Source organism: Urocampus carinirostris, chromosome 17 (assembly GCF_059441175.1).
Source record: "Urocampus carinirostris isolate Australia breed hairy pipefish chromosome 17, RoL_Ucar_1.0, whole genome shotgun sequence".
Lineage (NCBI taxonomy): Eukaryota > Metazoa > Chordata > Actinopteri > Syngnathiformes > Syngnathidae > Urocampus > Urocampus carinirostris.
This window is the reverse complement of record NC_142365.1, coordinates 150,365-166,453: the sequence shown is the minus strand read 5'-3', so window position 1 is coordinate 166,453 and position 16,089 is coordinate 150,365. Positions and strand designations below refer to the sequence as shown.

At 43.9% G+C, this 16,089-nt stretch overlaps 2 protein-coding genes across 5 annotated transcripts in view; one reads left to right on the top strand and one right to left on the bottom strand.

Annotated features, from left to right (window-relative positions):
• The first annotated feature begins 1,452 nt into the window (after positions 1-1,452).
• LOC148348831 (SLAIN motif-containing protein 1-like) overlaps positions 1,453-16,089 on the top strand; it is a 32,120-nt gene continuing 17,483 nt past the window's right edge. Inside the window, exons 1-7 of one of the 2 annotated variants that reach the window (XR_015847197.1) lie at positions 1,453-1,861; positions 1,929-2,059; positions 2,827-2,952; positions 3,014-3,097; positions 3,542-3,591; positions 3,664-3,712; positions 14,650-14,809. Coding sequence is in view for 1 of the 2 variants with exons in the window: in XM_088320455.1 (XP_088176581.1) it covers positions 1,767-1,861; positions 1,929-2,059; positions 2,827-2,952; positions 3,014-3,097; positions 3,542-3,591; positions 3,664-3,712; positions 4,404-4,645 (777 nt within the window). In the remaining variant the exon portion in view is untranslated. Of the gene's footprint in view, positions 1,862-1,928; positions 2,060-2,826; positions 2,953-3,013; positions 3,098-3,541; positions 3,592-3,663; positions 3,713-4,403; positions 7,765-14,649; positions 14,810-16,089 lie in introns of those variants that run through there. The other variant, XM_088320455.1, reaches the window with a different exon arrangement.
• Positions 5,292-16,089, bottom strand: part of taf1 (TAF1 RNA polymerase II, TATA box binding protein (TBP)-associated factor) — a 35,235-nt gene continuing 24,437 nt past the window's right edge. For all 3 annotated transcript variants that reach the window (XM_088320452.1, XM_088320453.1, XM_088320454.1), the window contains 12 exons: positions 15,926-16,048; positions 15,757-15,849; positions 15,064-15,148; positions 14,908-14,975; positions 14,670-14,783; positions 13,564-13,653; positions 12,735-12,827; positions 10,383-10,590; positions 10,146-10,311; positions 8,905-9,037; positions 8,229-8,309; positions 5,292-6,249 (listed from right to left, as the gene is read on the bottom strand). In XM_088320452.1, the coding sequence (XP_088176578.1) occupies positions 6,064-6,249; positions 8,229-8,309; positions 8,905-9,037; positions 10,146-10,311; positions 10,383-10,590; positions 12,735-12,827; positions 13,564-13,653; positions 14,670-14,783; positions 14,908-14,975; positions 15,064-15,148; positions 15,757-15,849; positions 15,926-16,048 (1,440 nt within the window). In that variant the 3' untranslated portion in view covers positions 5,292-6,063. The remainder of the gene's footprint in view (positions 6,250-8,228; positions 8,310-8,904; positions 9,038-10,145; positions 10,312-10,382; positions 10,591-12,734; positions 12,828-13,563; positions 13,654-14,669; positions 14,784-14,907; positions 14,976-15,063; positions 15,149-15,756; positions 15,850-15,925; positions 16,049-16,089) is intronic.

Below are 16,089 nucleotides of genomic sequence, written 5' to 3'. Positions count from 1 at the left end.
ATTTTCTCTCTGTCTTTCTTTCTTGCTTTCTCATTCGCTCTGTAGGTCTCTTTCTCTCTTTCTTTCTCTCATTCTCTTATTTTCTTTCATTTTCTTTCTGTCTTCCTTTCTCCCTTTCTTTCTCTCTCTCATGATCTCACTTGTTCTCTCTTTCTCTTTTACCTACCTGTCTATTTTTTCTACCATGAAGCCCTCCAAGCGAAAATGTGTTTGACACCCCTGAGTTAAAGGTTCTGTGTCGGGTGAAAAAAAAAATGAATGCTATTCAAAACTTAGTCATAAAGTAGATTTTTGACGTTTATGAATTCATTTGTTTCACATATTTTTGGTGTTATACCTTTATTTTACCTTAGCTTTTTTCTTCTTCTTTTCTTTTCTTTTTTATATTATTCTTTTCTTTATATGGTTTCAAATTTCCTACCTTTCTATCCTTTACCTTCTCTTTTTTTCTCTCTCCCTCTCTTTTTTTTTAGTTCCTTGTGTTTTTGGTTCGCTTTCCAATTCCAACGTTTAAAAGTCATTTCGTCCATGACGTTACATCAAATGTCTTCATATATTTATTGAAAACAAAAAAACAATTCGAGGAGCCGTTTGGAAGACGAAAGAGTCGACTCTTTTTAGTGGATCGAGCCGAAAAAGCCGCTCCTTTAAAAAGAGCCGGAATTCCTTCAAGTCCGGAGGGGGTGGGGGAGGGAAAGGTGTAGCAGAGAAACTCCTCCCCCTTTCCTCTCGATGACGTCATCGGGTGGGAGCACGTCATGGATTTGGCTTTCGATCAAAATGCAAAAATCACCTAAAACGATTTATTTTATTTTATTTTTCGGGTTCTTGACTTGCATTAATTGTCAGAAAGTAAAAATATTTTAAAATAATTCACAAATGACAAAAAAATAGTACATCGTGTTGCAAATATTGTGCCTATTTATCCTCAAATTCCATTCGTCTTATTTATTCCCTCTTTTCAGTCATGATGACATGATTATCTTGGAGTGCCACGTCTAATCTCGTTGCAAACCATGTTCACTCGTCTAAATCCTTCTCATGTGGATGTCAATCTGACCCGCTCTGTTTTATACACGAATGAGTCCAAAATGGCAAATGTCGAATTGTATTGAGTCGAGCGCTTTAAAAAGAGGATTTGAAACCAAATGAAAACCTATTTGAACATCTTTATGACGTCGTTTGTGTTGGTTTTAGTGGGAAAACGTTTTATTTTGAAATCGGATTGACCTTCGTCAAAATTTAGCGTCATAAGAATGTTCACAGTTGTTAAGTTTTTTTTTCCCCTGTTTTTCTGTCTTTTCCCATTCTTTGTCTCTTCCTTTTTTCCCCGATCGGCTTTTTATTCGTTTACCCTTTTGATTTATGTTCCCTTTCCCATTTTTTTCTCTTTTTCTTATTCTTCCTTTTTGCCCATTTTATCTTTCTCTGCAAATGGCTCTACAAAAAAAACCTAAAAGCAAAGCATTCTCTACTTTGTAATCCATCCTGTTTTTTGTCGTACTCATTCTTAGTGGAGTGCACGGTGCCATCTAGCGGTTAGATCTTACACAGTGTCCCTTGAAGCGACTTTTTTCACTCTAACGCTTTAATCCACGTAATCTTGTGACGCTTTTCCTAAATCCAGCCACCTGTCGCAATTCCTTTATAATGAGGAGTCCTGCTTTAGGAAATCGGGGCAGTCCATCCAAGTACGCTTCTTTGCTTTGCATCTCTGAGAAACGGAGACACGAGGATCCCGAGGAGCTGCCGGTAACCGGGATGCGATGACCCTCAATGAGGAAATTACTCCAGGATGGCTGACGGTTTTGGATCCGGCGGAGCTTCTCGAATTAAATGACGACGAGAACGACGAGAGCTGGTACGTACCTGAAATGAACCCGGCGCGGCCCCCCGCGGCTCGATTTCTTCTGGGATCTGTCTCGCAGGCTGTACGAGAGTCCCCGCGAAAATCCGCCGGAGACGGGGTCGGCTCTGATGTGGTGTCGCCACGTCCTGGATAATCCCAGTCCGGAGATGGCGGCGGCATCGCGTTTGCTTATGAAGAAACTCAATCAAAGTAACGTAGAGCAGCGGTCATCAACCCGAAGGCAGCGGGCCGGTACCATAGGTCGTTTGTTTGTATGTCGGATGAGCGTCGAAACACGCAAAGTCAAAACTTTTATGACGAATAACTTCAGTACAGTCAAAGTGTCATTTTAAAAATGATCTGTGGTGTGTCTCGGGCAAGTACAGCCTGGTGGCGCCCATCCCTCTCCAAGCCGACGTATGTTTCCATCCGGGCTCGAACCGGGGACCTTTCGTATATTAGGTGAATGTGCTGGCCACCGCACTACACAGATAGATAGAAAGATAGATATAGATAGATAGATGGGTACAGACAGCTACAGATAGATATATACAGATAATACAGACAGATACAGATAGCTATAGAGATAAATAGATGGATACAGATAGCTACAGATAGACAGATACACATAGCTACAGATATATATCTACAGATAGATATATTAATAGCCACAGATAGCTAGATGGATATATTGTCAATATATTTTGAGCATTTTTGTATGGCGGGCCGGATGAAAAAGCCTTCTGGACTGCATGTGGGCCGTGGGTCGTAGTTTTCCCACCCCAGGATTTTCAATATCGTTATTATTCCTAATGTTATTTTTGAGCCGGTCAGCGAGAATATCGTCGGACATTAGACAAGTCCGTGGTACAGGAAAGTTCGGCGACTACCGATTTAGAAGAATGGAAGAAAAAAAATACACATAAATGTATATTTCCTCTCTCGTCTAAATTTGTACTTTTCCATTGTTCCTCCAGTAAGCGGAAGTTCCTCCAGTAGTGTCTTTTCCAGAGTGCCTACAACGCAACATCACTCTGCAAGTCCGGAAGTGGACCCGGATCCTCCACTTGGCATCAAACTGTCCGAAGCAGAACTGGCCTTCGGTAATAGTACTTGAAAAGGTTGCGAGTCCTATTCCCAATGACATTTTTTGTATCGGGACAGGTCATCCCGGCCGTTCCGTAACGACCGGCTACAAACTTCAGGACATCGCCGACGTCCACCTCGTGGCCCGGATGCAGGAGGACAGTAAGTCCGGCCCGTTCCTGTTGTCATGTGGTGTGCACGGAGAGACACTAGGTGGTGCTGGTGCGCCTGTCTATGTGTACTATGTCCAAAAGGAAAGTCGTTTTTTTAAATGTGTTTCAAGCAGCTTTGTGTTCAATAGTGGTCTCTAACGTGGTGACCGCGAGCACCTGCTAGCCCCCTAAGGACATTGGAGTAGCCTGCGGTCATTGTGATTTTCTAATAGATTTTTTTCTAACTGCCATGATGTTTTAGTAGTTGACTGTCCGGAGAAAATGAACGCGAGAGGTCCGATACTAAGAAACTGCGTTTAGCGACATGTCAATGATTTGACCACCAATATGTGGCTGTAGTTCATAATTTTGGCTAGGTTGTAAATTTATTTCAAAAAATGTTTTTCCCGAATTTGACGCGAATACGAGTCCAATTCATGCAACGTGTTTTCAGGTTTACGGCAGGACTACATCTCCGCGTCGGCAAGAAGTCCCGAACCTCAAGTATTTCCCCTTTCTTTTCGAGGGACGGGACCAATAGGCAATTTGCGCGTTGACCAGTAGGTGTCTCCGCAGGTGAGACTCCGTCAACGGTTCAAGTTGCTGAAGAAAGCTGAAAATGGAGGTACTTCCATACTCTTGAACACTCTCGTCGAGGAATGACTCCTTCCTCTCCGTGCGTTTGTTGAAATCCGGGTCGTGAGAAAGGAAGTTCTTTTTTTTTCCGAATAAAGGCTAGGGACGTTTCGACGCAGAATATTCTGGACACCAGTGGGTTCCATAAGGGCATTTGCGCAGGCAAAATGGCCTAGCACGGAGTTGAAACTGAAAAGATGTCCTTTCTCACAAAATCAAACCAAAAGTGCTTGCGCAGAAAGTATTTGTCTGTTGCTCACGCTTTGTCTCTCTTCTTTTCTCCCTCTCTCTCTCTCTTTTTGTCTGCCTCTGTTCTTTTGTCTATTTCTCTGTTTTTGTCTCTCCATCCGTCTTTGTCCTCAATGTCTCTCTTAAGTGTTTTTGTCTGGATCTGTGTGGGTGTGTCTGTTTTTGTCTCTCTTTCTGTGTCTCTGTTTCTGTCCCTTTGTCTTTTATTTCTCTCTTTTTGCCTGCCTCTGTCTTTTCTTTCTCTGTCTTTTTGTCACTCCCCGTGTCTCTCTTAGTCTTTGAGTCTAGCTCTCTGTGTGTCTCTCTCTCGCTCTCTTCCTTTGTTTTCTTATATCTCATCCCTTTCTCTCACTCCCTCTTGATCCCACTGTTTTGTTATTCATCACAAATAAAGAAAAGGGATATCAATGTCTTATGCAATGACTCGGCAGGCAGGCCAGAATCCCCGCTACGGACCAGCCTCCGTTCTCTCCAGGCTCTGAGAAACAGTCGAAGTTTGGAAACGGACGACCGTCCGACACCCAAGGCAGACCCCGGCGTGGACTTGGGGGACGGGTCTTTAGTCCGGAAGACGTCCGGGAGGGAAACCCGTATGTCGGGCTCTTTCGGTCCCGACGGGATTCCTCGTCCTTCGAGAGCTTCCTCCGTCGATGCTCGTGTACCGGCTTGCTAAAAACGGGCCGTGTACGCCCATCCGGGAACCAGAAAATAGCTCTCGGCTTTATAAAGGTTTATAAAACACCATACCGTGACATTACATAATACACACTGTCCCTTTAAAGCAGAGGACTCGACCTCAATTGAGTTGGAAGTTAGGATCTGAAGGAAATTCGGCCAAATGGGGTTTATATATTATATATATATATATTATGTCTTGTGATGCTCTTAAAGGTACAATGTGTAGAATGTGTCCACCAGATGTCACTGTCATGTGTAGTGCAACCAAAAATGAGTTAGTGGAGTAAGAAATAAGAAAAATGGGCGGCATTAGCTCGCTCGTCTTGCGATCAAGAGATCGCAGGTTCGATTCCCCGGCTCCTCCGTGTGTCCTTGGCCAAGACACTGAATCCCTAATGCCCCCAATAAGCAGGTCGGCGCCTTGCATGGCTACCCCCTATTGGTGTGTGAGTGTGTGTGAATGGGTAAGTGTGAAGCAGATTGTAAAGTGCTCTTCATTGACTTGAAAAGTGCTATAGAAATGCAGACCATTTACCATGTATAAAGAGGCAAAAACAGGAAATGGGGATAAAAGGAAACGTAGGGGAAACGAAAGCAAAAAGGGAAAAAGAAAAGAAAAACAAAGATACGAAAAAAAAAAATGCATTTTTGATCCACCTTTTATTTATAAAAAAGTTCTCGGACACAGCGTCCGTCGGAAATGTGTGAAAATGAAGTTAGGTCAAATATTTCACTGTACTACCTTGTAAGCAGATAATCACTATATAGAAATCTACTGCCACCTACAGATATGGATGAGTATTACTTTTCCTTGTCTGAAGATTGCAAAACGACTGAATAATGGCCAGATTTTTTTGGGAAAGATCAAATCGGGCAAATTCCAGCGGCACACGAGACAAGGTCTCACGGCACACGGCTTGAAAAACACGGCTATGGCCAATTCTTTCAAATATTTAACCGTTTAAAGGATGCTGGAAAGTCAACTCCTTCCCTGTAACCAACTTTTATCTTCAATCTGCCTTGGAAATTTATCATCCATCCGTGATCTCCAGCGCTTATCCTCAGTAGCGTCGCGGGGGTGCCGGAGCCCAGGCATCTTGGGCAGCGGGCAGGGGACGCCCTCAACCGCTTGCCGTCCAGTGACGGGGCAGAGATCCATCGCGTCAAGGCAAATTGTGCGACCGCGATGCGCAGAAATTGCTTGAGAGTTCCAGACACCGACATCATACTTGCGTGAACGATGAAACAAAACAAAAAGCGGGACGTCGACGTTCAGACCGAATGAAACGCACGGTGACGTTTCGCCGCACCCAAAAGAAATGCTAATATGTACAACGTGGGAAAGAGCGCTGCTGAAAAGTGTAAAAAGATATCCGTGTGTGTCCCCTAAAAGAGAGAGGGATTTTTTTGGCCTCAGAAAGCGTCCGAGTCCAGGTCGCTGTCGCCCCCGACGGAAGGGAATTCTGGACTGTCCTCGTCTTCGCTCAAGTGGACCCGCGAGAGGACGACCGGACCTTTTTGCCCGCCGTCTTCTTCTTCCTCCTCGTCCTCCTCCTCGCTGTTGCCGTCTCCCGCTCCGTTTCCCCCTCGTTGCCACATCTGGGGGGGAGAGAGTCGATCGGTGAGCGGGGGGCCGGCTTTTGCTCCTTCTACGCTCGTCTGAAATAAGGTCTGCCCGCATCTTTTACGTCGGACGTAAAACTTTTCAAAACGTCTCCGCCCGGGTGGCCCACAACTTTTTCAAAAAAATGTATTCCCGTTTCGAAATCTCCGTTCGGTTCGGAAATTTCGGTTCGTTTGGCAATTTGCATAGTCGGCAGCCGATCAGAAGACCGCAGCGAATAACTTCCGAACTTTCCCGAGCGTTCTAAGGTGGCGCGTATCATTTTCTAAAGTAGACGCCAAGAGAACGCGAGAAAAATCGATAAGTGGTTAAGAAACAAGCCAAAACCCCAGAAGAAAGATTCAAAAGAAGCTCACAAAATGGACGACGCCACAAAACGTAAACGTACATTAAAAGCAGGAGTTGACGTGGCTCGTAGCAGACGACGCGACGCAAACACGGCACGATTGAAGAGGAGTCGATACAGGTACTTACGGATGGCAGATGGGAAACAATGAATGTTAGAGGTAGATTTATAATAAACTCCATTTGAAAGTGTTGTTCTGTTATATATTGCCATGATCAATCCTTAATACTTTGCAACAATGTTGTTGTTTTTTTGCAATGAATCGTCTTATTGCGTTTTAAGTTGTGAAAAACTGAGTCGTCCGCTCTCTTTTTCTCACACACCGTTATAAGCAAGGTTCCTGCACCTTTTTCACGACCAAATTCAAGCACTTTCAAGGGCCATTTTTCAACGATTCCGGTACCTTCAAAACAAAGAATCCGACGCTGATCAAAACACCGTTTTTTGTTGTTGTTGGCTTTGATGACTCAAATAAAGTCACTATCTTGCTGCTAACACATACTTTGTGCTCTTTTGCGCCGTTGCTCTCGACCATCTTTTTGTGTCAACGGGCTGCTATCGACCGACGTGAATTCTGGCATTCTGCTTTAACAATGCACGCGCAGCTTCAAAACCTCACACTTTTGTTTTCCAAACATGAAAAGTGCTCTAGAAATGTAATGGAGTCCAATACAAAGGTCAGAAAAAGCAAGTAAACAAAGGAGCCACATTTGGACTCATTTGAATGATAGGAATTGCTCCAAAGCAGATTGCTTCAAGCGTTTCATTTGAGAGTGCCCATCTTTTGCTTTTTGTTTGACTTATTTGAGTTGATATCTTGTGCGTGTTTTTCACACGATCTTTGTCTAAATGAGTTCAAATAGAATTGTCAATATTTATTTTTTTGCATTTTATTATTTACTTATAGCACGGAGTAGTAAACAGTTTTCTATTTTTTCATTTTATTGTTTCGCATTTTACCGTGACTTTTCTTATATCTGTGAATATTTGAATCGTTATTTCACGTGTTTTTCAGGGATCACCTGCAAAACTTAAAAGTTGTTTCCTTATCCTCACTGTAAAATGTGGAACTGGAGTCGTCCAATTGCGTTGTTACAATATATCCCATGGTGTAACAATGACAATAAAGGCATATTCTATTCTATGATGTTTTACTATTATAAATATTTCATCAAAATAGAAATAAAGGAGAATCCCCAAAAGTCCGAGGAGCCGCTTCTCAAAAAATCAGCCGTAATTCCCATCGCGAGTCTCAAATGCGACAGTAGGGGGCAGTAACGCGTCACGCGATAACTCGATTAAGACGACCGGAGCCCCCGTCGGCGTCATCGTGACTATCGAGAAAGAGCGCCGGGAAACACTAATAATATGTCAAGCGTTCTCTTGCACTTCACCCAAATTTCAAGCATTTCCGGCCTCGAAAACGCAACATCACATTTCAAGGATTTCAAGCACCCGCCCTGACCCTGTATAAGGGAGGTCTCGGTTAAACCGGAGGGCCGCGCCTTTGCTCGCCGGCGGCAGTCACGGGAAATGAAGAAAACAGCTGCGCATTTATAAAAAGATGAAACAAATGATATCAAAATGTAAAAATCACTCTTTTCCTACCTGTTGCGCGTAGGCTGGATTTGTGCCGGTGTTGGACCTTTCCAGGTCCATGAATGACCATTTGCCGTCTTTCTCCTCAAACTGGAAGACAAAAAAAACATTTCCATGATGAGCGTTGGTAATAACGCCGTGCCGTTACGTAACGGTGTTATTTAACTCTTTATTTTTTCCGCCGTTACGGTCAGTGAGGTTTAAAAGCAGCGCGTCACTTTGAATAAATTCAGAGCAAGCTCAGTCACAATGCGGGATGGTGGGTAATGTCGTTTTTATGTCACGGAGAGAAGGGTTGGATCGTCACGTTTTATTGTTTTACATCTGACTTTTGAAGTGCAGTTGCCTATTTCTACTTGACCAGTGTCTCAGGTGGTGAGAGTTTGATTTGTATATTTGACACTGCAGCGTTAAACGCATTTGTCGAACTGTTTACTGATGTTGTGTGAAAATACATGAAATACAGTAGCATAGGTCTACTAGAGCAGTTGTCTTACTCGTGAGTGTGATTTGTTCTCTAGGGTGAAACCCAATTTATGTTTTGCAATCGATACTTGAAGTACAATTCTTTGACATACGACGTCTTTTTCAAGTACCAGAAGTAGTTACTTTTCCGAGTAACTTGCTACTTTGAGGATGGAGTAACTCAGCAACGGTCTAAACTCCCTTGGTCCCTAAGCAGTACCTGAGAACGCGGATCGGGTCCTCTCACGGGCACGTCGTCCTCTTCGTCTTCTTCCTCGCTGACGCCGTCGTCCTCCGCGTTGCCTCGGGTCGACGCTTGGGTCCGACTGCCACTTTCCTCAAAACTACCGTAGCTGAGATTCCAGGGAGGGAACAAAGCAAAAAACGAGCGGCACGGTACGTTACGAAAAGTTCTTGGGGAGGCAGATTTGCATGGAGAACGGCTATGATATCCCGCTTGCCATTTAAACGTGGGGTGCGTGGCTTCGAGATGTCCATAAATAGTTCCGTATTTTCTCAATTAAGAACGCGTTATCAATGCAAGTTCAAAGAGCCTTTATGCTTTATTCTCTATTGCTTTTATCTGCTTGTATCATCGGTATTCCGGCAGGGGCTATTGCGATATCTCGCCCGTGGTCGTGGTTTTCTTTTATGATAAAAACCCACAGTACGATCTGTAAACGCTAGCCAAGCACACGGAGCGGTTTGATCGGAAGAGCTTTAGGGGTGGCTGGATCTCTGCACACATAGTACCGCTCCCCTCTATCAAATGCGCCCGCAGCGATAAAGGGAAACGCATCCGTGGAATTTGCAGTTTTTTGTGACATTTTTACTAAAGAACTCAACTTGCACTTTGTTTTGAAAGCATTATTTACAGAGAAAATTGAAGGTCAAAATGAGCCTTAATGATTTTAAGTAATTGCGAGATAGATACTTTATTCATCCCTGTAGGGAAATTGACACTTCCAGCAGCATCCTTGTTTTGAAAAATAAAATAATAAAATAAAAGATATAGAATACAAAAATACCCAATATAAAGTGTTGATATAGAGTATTTAAATAGTCTGGAAGATACACACTGCAATGAGTATAGGGTCATATGCAAATGTGGGGGTGGGTTTTAAATGTGGGCTTTTACTCCCCCGGGTGGAGTTAAAGAGCCTCATGGCATGCGGAAGAAATGATCTCCTCAGTCTGTCTGTGGAACAAAACTGTGACGGCAGTCTGTCGCTGAAGCTGCTCTTCTGTTTGGGAGACAGGTTCAAAGCAGTATATTCGGTGGTATGGGATACACGGTCTGGTATTATTATTATTGCATAGATTTTATCGTCTCACGTCAGAGAGCGAAAGCGCTTTTGCTGAATTTTGTCTCAAAATATAGAGTACGGCTCTGGCTGAAAGAACACAACTGGAAATAATTTGCCATTCCGACTCTTTGGGTCAGAAAGGTTCCCGAGGTACCTGAGGTTGCTGTCTTCCATGTGGGGGTGGTGGTGGGCCCCGTCCCCCTCGTAGGACATCATGCTCTCGTCCTGTTCCATGCCCATGCGCGCCGTGTCCTGAGCTCGCCTGGGACGCACCTCCGCCTCTCCGTCCGAATCGCTTCCGCTCTCCGACAAGTGAATGGCTGAAGGGAAACGGCGGGAGTGGGAAAACATCCTCCTTTACGAGGTCATCGGAGGGAGGACTCTCACGTACAGGAAAAAGGGTTGTCCCCCTCCTCCTCGCTGGCGTCGTCCTCTCCGTCGGACATGAGCAGGTCCTGATAGAGGACGCTGGCGTGGGCCAGCGCGTTGGATCTTCTCTGGCTTTCCTCTTCCGGACGGTTGTGAAGACGCCGGCGCGGGGGGAGGAGCATGTCCTCCTCCTCGTCCTCGTCCTCCAGCTCTCCTTCCGCGTCCTCCGCCTGCAATCGCGGAGATATTAGTTCTCCGCCGTGTGAAATGAACGGGATTTCTTAAGAATACTTTCCATTTCCTCCTCTTTATTCAAAAATAGTGCATCATATCAGACATGGGACCAAGTCACACATGTGCAAGTCTCAAGTAAGTCTCAAGTCTTCACCTTCAAGTCCCAAGTAAGTCCCAAGTATTTTTTTCTTGGGCAAGTCAAGTCACAAGTCAAGTCCCGAGTCTTAGATTGCCAAGTCCAAGTCAAGTCACAAGTCATAAAAACAGCGACTCGAGTCGACTCGAGTCCAAGTCACTAAGTCTCAAGTCCCCATGTCTGCATCATATTATATTTGGACTTGTACAAAACAAAAAAGAAAGAGCAATACAATGCATTTTATGATCCGATCCACAAAAAAATATACCAAAAATATAAAGGAGATCCTTTCTTGCTCGTGCCATGAGGCTCTTGAACTCCACCCGGGGGAGTCAAAGCCCACATGAAACCCCACCCCTACATTTGCATATTACCCTTTTCTTATGACAGTGTGTATTTTCCAGAGCACTATTTAAATACTCTATATTAACACGTTATATTCTATATCTTTTATTTTATGATTTTATTTTTCAACACAAGGATACTGCTGGAAGTGTGAATTCCCCTACGAGGATGAATAAAGTATCCATCCATCTATCTAAACCTTCTTTTCAAAATGTTTTCATTAGTTTTTATGGATAATCATGTCATTATTATTATTATTTTAACTTTATTTTATTGACTCCTTTTTTTTTCTCTCTGTACTTCCGCAGCACGTTCTGTTCCCTTGAAAAGGGTTAACTTTGTGTCATGATGAAGCAGGCAAAAATTAAAAAGTTGAAACTTTCCCATCAGTTTTGTTTGTGAAGGTGCAATGTCCAATTAAAAAAAATAAAATTGTATTTTACAAAAATAGTCTCGCCCCCCTCTGCCGGTACTACAACTCTCTAGTTGTGTGCACTCTTATTTGCTGTCATTTAACTGACATAGTTGATCATAAATCAAGTGATACAATGAATTCATGTCAAAGTTTTTATGTTTTAATCGTGAATTTTAATGGATTCTATCGATTTGTTGTTGCAGTCCTACTTCACACTTACCCATTCTCACACAAACACACACACACAAAGACTCTCTCTCTCACACACAGGAAGAGTCAATCATGCAAGCCGCCATCGGGGGCATTAGAAGTTCAGTGTCTTGCCCAAGGACACGTCGTCATTTCACTTATGGAGCCGGGTATTGAACCGGCAACCTCCTAAGTAGAGGTCAAAATCAGGCGTGGAAATGAGTCAGTGGTTAAAATGGTGAAAAGGGTGTGGAGGAGATACGTTCCGGTACACTGTGAGACCCAACATAATATAGGTATGTTTATCCATCCATCCACCCATCCATTATTTGCACTGCTTATCCTCAGTAGGGTCGCGGGGGCGCTGGAGCCCATCCGAGCTATCTTCGAGCAGTGGGCAGGGGACACCCTCAACCGCTTGCCGGCAAGTCACAGGGCACACGACCCGCTCGCTCATTAGCACCTAGGGACAATTTGGAACGGCCAATAAGGAAACCGGAGTGCCCGGAGGAAACCCACGCAAGCGCGGGGAGAACATGCAAACTCCACACAGGGGGTTCGATCTCATGACCTCAGAACTATGCCGCGCACTGCCCTAGGTATGTTGATTTCATTGCTAAATTTAGGCTGAAGTCGATTGCATGAAAGCGGCTTCGATGGAACTCGGCTCCATTACTGTAGAAATGTATTCTCTACAGCGAGCCTGCTCCTGACAATCACGTAGCCTGGATTTCTTCATTGCACTTTGGTGCAAAGGCCCCCTTGTGCAATTCCCGGCCAACTCGCTGCAACACACCCCGGTTACTCTTGTAATAATACAAACTCACCCAAGAAATCACTCAAATGCGTCGGAGCCGAAGTTCCGGACGTAGGGATTCCGATGCTACGATCGATCTTCGCCATTAGAGTCCTTTTACTTGGTTAACGATCTGATATTTACGTCACGATTTATGGGCCGCAGCTGAGCATTCTCCACCGAGATCGACTCAAAGATTTCCACGGATTGCCATCACATTGAATTTTGAGAGAGATTTTCATGCTCGAAAAATACTCACAGGAGCCGGCGTTTTGGGTTTGCCGTCGTCGTCTTCCTCGAAACCTTCGATATCGACGTCTGATTCTTCTTTGTGCCGTCTTAAGCGGCGACCCTGAGATGCCGAGCAAGTTCGATAGGAGATCAAACTTTTAGGAATGTCTCTTAGGAAATGGCTAATGCACCGTAAAGAGAAAAATAGGCCTAGAGTTGCGTTTTTCACCAAGTATCAGCGAGTTTTCGACATAATATCGACTGAGTTTCCGCACGGTACGGGAGCTGCGCTGCACACATCGTCGTTGCCCGCCCTCTCCCCTCCCTGACAAACATCTACTCCACTCAGTGCTTTAGCACACCCTAAAACATCATCGAGGACGGGTTACATCCAGGTGCCCGGCTCTTTGACCTGCTGCATCACAGCAGGAACAAAGAGAATGAGGAACAGCTTCTTCTCGACAGCCATTACCACCCTGAACTTCCGTCTACAGTATTCATGAACATAATGCTCTCTACAACTGACGCAGTGACATATTTATCATATGATTTTTTAGAAATGTTTTTATACTTTGCACATGATTACCTTTCTAATTTGTTTGACTTGCACTGAAAGGAGAAGCCATCCAATTTTGTTATACTTTGTGACAAAAAGGCCATTCCTCCATGTTTCCGCCCCTTTTTTTTAGAAATCGTGTACAAATGATGCAGAAATAAAGCAATCGCTGATGAGGACATTTTGTCTCTTATTCCTATTCAGCCATTAGAATACAAAGTATTTAAAAAAACGCAAGAGATAAACAACACATTTTACCCGCTTTGTGAGCCTGGAATATTTTCTGCCTGTCTATTCATACCTGGGTTATGTAGGGTGAGGATGAGGCAAGCCTCTCCAAGTCCATGAAGGAGCCTTTGGCTGTGGAGAGGTCCTTGTCCAGATCATCATACTAAATTCAACCAAAATAGAGACGGAACTGTTATACGACCATGCAGATTTAAATACCGAATTGCAGAGCGCATTGATCGGAAGTGTATTACGGCTGGAAATGTTGTGTCATGAAACATCAGCCTTTTTTGCACTCATGATAAGTTTGTTTCGCTTTTAATATTGGCCGGCTGCAAAGGAGATCGCCGTTTGTTATTTTGACGATTCTAACTCACCCTTGTTGGCTATTTTGACTACTATGCACCGTTTACAGCAGGGGTCGACAACCTATGAGGGGTTAACAAGTGGCACGGAAGCGATCGACGAAATAATAACGATTCTTTTTTTTTGAATTGCGCATTTCGACCTGAAATTTAGACATTTTCAGTTGCGCGCCGTGTCGCTTAGAGGTTTTACGGTAGCGCCCCTCCTCCTCTGCTCCGCGTGCGAGTGTGTGTCTGCGCGGCGCAGAGGAGAGATCCGTGTATTCACCCGGCCAACAAAACACAGGCGCGCGATAAATGAACGAATCACGACGGCTCCTCCAGCGAAAAACTCTCCTTCTTTTCAGCCAGCGTAGACAAATGACTGGGGCTTTGTGCAAAAAAAAAAAAACGCTGTGTCCAGGTACGGCAAACAAACACCAACTCTGAAAACCTTTGTCACTGCTACACACACCACCACTGAAGCAAGTTATCACATTGCTCATTACAGCTCTGTTGGATCTAAAAAAAAATGGTTGTGTGAGTCATTAATTTTGGTGCGGCACACTGATTTACAAGGACATTTGAGAGTGGCACTCCGCACCGAAAAGGTTCCTGACCCCTGGTTTACAGCATTGTAACTATTGGACAGTAATGTAGTTATTCTTTGATGTATACACCCTTTCAGATGGAAATGTTTTTTGTAGCCGAGGAGATGTATTAAAAAAAGAAAGGACTCACGGTAGGCCCGTAAGAACAGATTTTCAATTTGGCATTGTAATTTCAAATGCATTGTCTTCTCTCCTTATTTCTAGAGTCTACTTAACCTAAGTACCTGTGACATGTATGAACCGTGACCCATCTCCAGACTCTCAAACTCGGCGGCATCCAGAGCTGCTTCTTTGGCCGTGGAGATGTCCTTTTCCAGCTGAGTCAAATGTTCGTCGTACTACAAGGCAACATCAAAAGAAAATGGTGAGTACAGACTTAGATATGAGTAAAAAAGAAAAAAAAAAGAAGCAGAAACGTGACTGCTTTTGCCAGACAAGAATGTATCCATTTCTTTCACATACCTCATCCAAGGTCTGTTTGCACACACTGATAATATCCAGAGCCGTCTTGGTGTACGGACTGTCGCGGCCTGGAAAGCCAAACAACAAAAGAAATCGTTATCCCATTTTTTTCACTCTTCGGCCATATTTGAGGACCAAAGCACCGTATGCTCTCACCGTTATACTTGATGCTGTTTGTGTGGATGAGAGTGACATCTGAAAGAAAGGCCTCTCTATTCTGGTACTTGTGCTTGGAGATGTTCTGTTGTGGACGAAACACGAGGACAGTTAGAAAGGGTTACAATAAGTGTTACAGTCAAATGCAATGGGACCATTTAAATTTCTTTAATTGTTTTAATAGGCTTAAATGTATTTGCTCAAGGTGTGTATTTCTAATCAGTTTGATGTTCCTTTTGGCCGTCTCTTAGTCTTCCTGTCTTTGTTTAAAGGTGTTGGTACTTTTCCAGGGGGGTGGTCTTTGGTCTTTTGTCTAAACATACCAGTACTATTCCATGTCTTCTTATTTCAATAAAACACAAAGAGGCAGACAGGGGGTGACCCAGATTGAGCGAGAGAGAATGGAAAGAGCTCATCTCCCCGCCTGCAGCTGGCTAAAAAACTTAAAAAAGTCTTTATAGCTCTCCCACTCATCAGTGGTCTTTTTAGACCCCACAGTAATGAACATAATGAATAGGTGGTAATAACATAATAGTAACAACACAGTGATAAGAGAACTTGTTCCTTTAGAAAATGCATATTAAACTGGTAGTCATTCGCACCAACAGGTAAAAAAAATTAAAAAATGGTGACCCATGCTTTGAGTGCCTTCCCAAAAATCACTTTTAATAGGATTTCATTTAATGTCCTTACCGTGCGAATGGTCTCCAGGTCCATTGGCTCTATGATCACCTTGTAATAATCAGGCACAAACTTTTTGTTGACGGGATGGTGAAACGGCCACGACTATCAGAGGAAAGAGTATACCATTAATATGATACTGAATGGTCCGAGGTGGATCCGGAGTTTGGCTGCGACTTACATCGGGGACGATCATCATCTTCTGAGTGACGATGTTGTCCAGGATGAAGGAGAAAGCCACCTGATCGTCGTCATCGAGCAAAGGATTGATGGCTTTTTCCAGTCGAACCAGTCTGTCTTCCTTCTGCCGATTCAAAGACGCTTGGTGATTTTGAAAGAACTTTC